Source organism: Poromitra crassiceps (genome assembly GCF_964638095.1).
Source record: "Poromitra crassiceps genome assembly, chromosome: 22".
Lineage (NCBI taxonomy): Eukaryota > Metazoa > Chordata > Actinopteri > Beryciformes > Melamphaidae > Poromitra > Poromitra crassiceps.
The window spans coordinates 5,195,333-5,200,346 of record NC_139647.1 but is presented as its reverse complement, the minus strand read 5'-3'; the positions used below and the strand labels follow the sequence as shown (position 1 = coordinate 5,200,346).

Sequence of the window (5,014 nt, the reverse complement as noted above, 5' to 3'; positions counted from 1 at the left end):
GTGTGTGTCATATTTCAGCTCCATTGATGCCAAGGGAAAGATGTCCGTGGGAGAGCAAGTGGAGCCTCCGCAGGACATGGATGGTACTTTCTATGACATTGACCGAGGCATGGCCATCTGGAAGAGTATGAGCGGAGAGGACGGGCAGTACCTGAGAGCTGGAGAGGACGACCACTACCCTCCTTTCTCCATGGGCACCCTCCTCAGAGCGAGGGCAGAGGAGCTGGACAAACATCTGGCATCGATGGTGGCTAGAGTCCACATGGACACCCAGGTCCAGCCGCTGTACACCAAGCCAGAGGAGGACATGGATGACTTATATCACCCAGACCTTCTCCAGCCTGTCCCTTACCAAGGCCACGCCGAAGACGTCGCACCTGCTGATTGGCCCTCTCAGAAGAGCCACAGTGAACCAGAAGAAGACATGGATGACCTGTACCATGCTGATCCTGTTGACTGGGAACAATAGGCACTCCTGTACCTCCAGTGAACCAGAGGAAGATCTAGAATAGATGATCTGTAGCACTGCTAACCCTTCAGCAGCAACTCAACCTGTTTAGCTTCTTACAACTTAGTCAAATAAAAAATGTATCTGATAAAGATGTGACAGGTAAACAAGCTGAAAGAGTTTCTTGTTGACTCCATTAAACTCCAATCCTTCATAAGAATAAAAACATGTCAAGCTTCACTCATGCAGATGTATCTCGGCGCAAGGCACAAATCCGAGACTTCATGTGTATCATCTATTGAAATTTATTATTAAAACCCATAAAGTAATTTATGTACAAGAATACAATATAATTTAACTTTCATAACATATCCTGGAGATCATTGGACAGATCAGATCATGTTTACAGTATAAATGATTTTGAATTTATTGTCAACATTAAACATGAAGTTATGTAAAAATAAATCAGTCTTTCTTTATTTGTTTAAACACACACACAAATGTTTTTACTATAAAGAATTTTAAAATGTATTTACTCGTAATGTGTATAAAATGCATTTAACAATTAAAAAAAATAACCATGCATTTTTCTTTTCAAAAAGTGCAAATATGCAGAATTCAGGCTGGGTGAATACTGAGCTATTGCATATTATACAGAAATAATTATCTCATAATCAAGTAAAATGTGTGTGTGTGTGTGTGTGTGTGTGTGTGTGTGTGTGTGTGTGTGTGTGTGTGTGTGTGTGTGTGTGTGTGTGTGTGTGTGCGTGCGTGCGTGCGTGCGTGCGTGCGTGCGTGCGTGCGTGCCTGCGTGCGTGCGTGCGTATCAGTGTTGTAGTTCTTCAGCAGGAATGACCCCCTTCTTCAATATCAGGTTCCCATAGAGAGCCGTCTCCCTGTGGAGATACAACACACTCACTCACCAGAGACGACTGATAGGTTTATGCAATGTCATTTTAATAAATCAGCTGCATTTTGAAAAGCAAATGTTAGACATTGCAATATGGAAACAATTAACAAACAATCAAAATTCTAGTTCCTTGTTTGTAAAAGACAGAGGTAACAGAGAGAACATGATTAGACTTGAGACAATCGTACGAATCAAGTGAATAGTGACGTTTCATCTCCTGGTGATGAGTGTGACAAAAGTGCACCATTTTGTTTCACTTTTCCATAAGGAAACATGCTTGTGTTTTATTTTGCAGACACAGATTCAAACATGCAGACACTTCATATGGAGGCAGAGAAAATGGTCAAAGTTCTCACCCTGTTGCCACAACAGTGTAGGCTTTCTTGGCTCGTTCATAGAAGGCAAACCTTTCCATCTTCTCAAGAGGACTCTGAACACACACGTAAATCAACACACAGAGTCAACCATCGGATTGATCAATAAACTTCTGCTGAATTTATTGATCCTTTATTTTACCTGACGGAGAGAGAGAGAGAGAGAGAGAGAGAGAGAGAGAGAGACACAGAGAGGTTGTACCTGGACCCCAACCTGTTGCAGTAGTTGGTAGTAGGTGTCCCACACAGGAACTGCTACACATCTCTGTTTGTCACTGTCCACGAGAGCCATGACTGCAGCCTGTGGAGACACAGAGAGAGAGAGAGAGACACAGAGAGAGAGAGAGAGAGACAGAGAGAGAGAGTGGGAGAGAGACAGAGAGAGAGAGAGGGCAAGAGACAGAGAGATCCATGTGGAGACACAGTATGACATTTGCAATGCATGCCATTTTCTAATAATAATGACAAAATAATGAAATACTGCGGGAAGAACTAATCACTGGAATCAGTGAAAAAGCACTTTATCATTATTATTATTATTATTATTATTATTATTATTATTATTTATTTTCGCACATAGTAAAATCAAGATATCAACATACGAAAGAATACAAGTGGATGAAAAGATTGTGCAGGTGCATATAGACAAGAAATCCTAATGGGCTTATGCGAGTCCTCTTACCTAAAAAATTAAACCAATATTAACCCCAATTACATCAAAACATACAAAAATATATAAGAATAATAATAATATATATAAACAAAAGCAAGAGAGAAGAACAAACACAATTAAAATCAAACAAAATGAAACATAAAACATGGCAATGTGAGGTGTAGTGTGTCATGTGCAGAGGACAGAGAGGTTCTGAGATTGGATTTATGAGTTGATGGATGATGCGTGTTTGGCTATGTTGATATATTTGTTCCATAGTACGACTCCTCTGAAGCGTATTGAAAATGGGTTATTTGTAGTGCAATTATGGGGGAGTGAAGGTGATCTAAATGTCTCATATTATGGATGTTTGAATTTTGCTGGAAGTATGACCTACATCAGGGATACTCAACTTGCTTTGCCCGGGGGCCACTTTCGTGAAATGATAGGAGACCAGGGGCCAGTTAATAAACAAACAATATACATTTTTCTGTAGCGGATTGTAGGTTTTTGGGGTGTCAGCCGGAGTTTAGTCTGACAATGTTGTGCACACCGGATAGCTAGTTAGGTTAAGTTAGTTAAGTACATACAGTACATAAGTGCCTGGGTAGCGAGCAGACGGTGGTATTTGACAATTTAACTGGAGCTCAGCCAAACTTTATTTCACATTATTATTGTGAATTAGATTCTAATTCACAATGAAAACTAACGTGAAATTATTAGAAAATGGTCGGGGGGCCACTCTGCACCCTGTCACGGGCCGCATCTGGCCCCCTGGCCGTAAGTTGAGTATCACTGACCTACATGGTGCAGGGAGAGAGAGACATGCATATAAACATTTAAAGACAACCACTCAGTGGTTTATAAGCAGATGAATCAGTGACCTACCGGAGTGGGAACATACGTATCCAGAGGCAACAGCTTCAAAATGGCCTCCAACAGCTGTGGGATTCCTAATCCTATCAGAGAGGCTTGATCATAATTTTGGTAACACTTTACAATAAGGGTAATTAATTAAGGGGTTAATGAATGCATTAATAAGCATTAGTTTCTTAGTTAACAACATGTATTAACTAACCCTCACCCTAACCTAACCCTAACCTATTAAAATGTATACCATTAGAACACCATTAGTAAATGACACGTTAGTTAACTGTTAATTAATGACCCTTATTGTAGTGTTACCATAATCCCCCCCCCCCCCCCCCCCCCCCCCCCCCCCCCCCCATACGCACGCACGCACACACACACACACACACACACACACACACACACACACACACACACGCGCCATGTTAACTGCACATACCATCAGCTCTGATCTCCTTTGGACCACAGGCACTAATAGAAGACGCTGGGAAATTTGCATCAGCAAGGACTGGAACAAAATACAAAATAAAATAAATGTTGAATAAAATACAATCAATAACCGATAGGCTGGAGGCTGGTGATCATGTGGTTAGTTCTGCTCTATCTATCGCTCTTTTCCCCTGCGTGGACTTGAATTGAATACTGTCGCTCAGCAGTGTGTCACATGCAGCACAGCACAGGTGATACACACACCTGTGCGGAGGTAATGTGTGTTTGTGAGTTTCAGAGTGCCGACAGACAGAACATACCCAGCTCATCCCCGTGGCCCATCTTAGCCAGCGCATACAGCAGCTCTGGAGACAAAACAGAGGGGATTCCTTTCAGCACAACCATGACAGCAGCAACTAGCAAGCAAAGAGGAGAGAGGAGAAAAAATCCAGGCGAGGCGAGAGGCTTCACTCCCACCTACTTCCGTCTTCGCTTGAATGCCGCTATGACAAAGTAAACCGCTTCTTTTTGGCTGGGAGAGTGACTCTAGTCTCGTAATACAAACTGTTGGGAGCGGAGCGTGAGGATGCCTAGACAAATTTAGTTGAGCAAATTTAGTTCTTATTTTAGACAGTTGTACAACATTAAACGGCCAAGCAAAGGGTTTTTATAGGCTGGAATCGGAAGTGAACTATCTCGATAGTGAAGACTCGAGTGAGACTCTTTGTGGGAGTACAAGCAAGAGGGTGATCATGTGATCAGTAGCTTGCGCGTGTGTAGCAGAAGAGCCTGGTGACGCGAGGTTACGTGTAGGCGCTCTGGTGTAGGTATGTGGTTGCGTCTCTACCTCAACAGGTGTAGTTTCACGTAGTCATGATGAGACCCACCGTCGACGTCATCAAGCTTCCAGCTGTAGATACGGCTGGCACTGCAGCGAGACTACAGCTCAAACAAATAGCCATCATTCAAATAGCTAGCAAACATAGCCTCTAGTGGTTTTCAAAGTGGGAGGCGCGTCTCGGGGGGGGGGGGGGGGGGGGGGTATATACAGTATATATGTGTGTGTGTGTGTGTGTGTGTGTGTGTGTGTATACACATTAGGGATGTTCATTTTGAAAATTTTCCAAAATCGATAATCGGTGAAAATTAACGATCAATTATCGATTATCGATCATATTAATACTTAGAAAATTTTCAATTTTCAATTTTCAATTTTTTTTTTTTTACAAAATGAATGCCTATGGCAGAAAATACGAAAGACAACGTGTTCTCCTCAATGAACTCTTTATTTCAATGTGTCTCCTCTCCAACACTGCTGTCCCCGGCGCATG

The 5,014-nt window shown here is 42.2% G+C and overlaps 1 protein-coding gene across 1 annotated transcript; it reads right to left on the bottom strand.

Annotated features, from left to right (window-relative positions):
- Window positions 1–1,207: 1,207 nt before the first annotated feature.
- fuom (fucose mutarotase) lies at window positions 1,208–4,088 on the bottom strand (the record flags this gene model as incomplete). Its single annotated transcript, XM_083658201.1, has 6 exons — window positions 1,208–1,344; window positions 1,715–1,788; window positions 1,935–2,033; window positions 3,273–3,343; window positions 3,694–3,762; window positions 4,004–4,088. 6 exons carry the CDS (start codon window positions 4,086–4,088, stop codon window positions 1,275–1,277), a joined length of 468 nt encoding a protein of 155 aa, XP_083514327.1. The 3' UTR covers window positions 1,208–1,274.
- Between the last annotated feature and the right edge of the window lie 926 nt (window positions 4,089–5,014).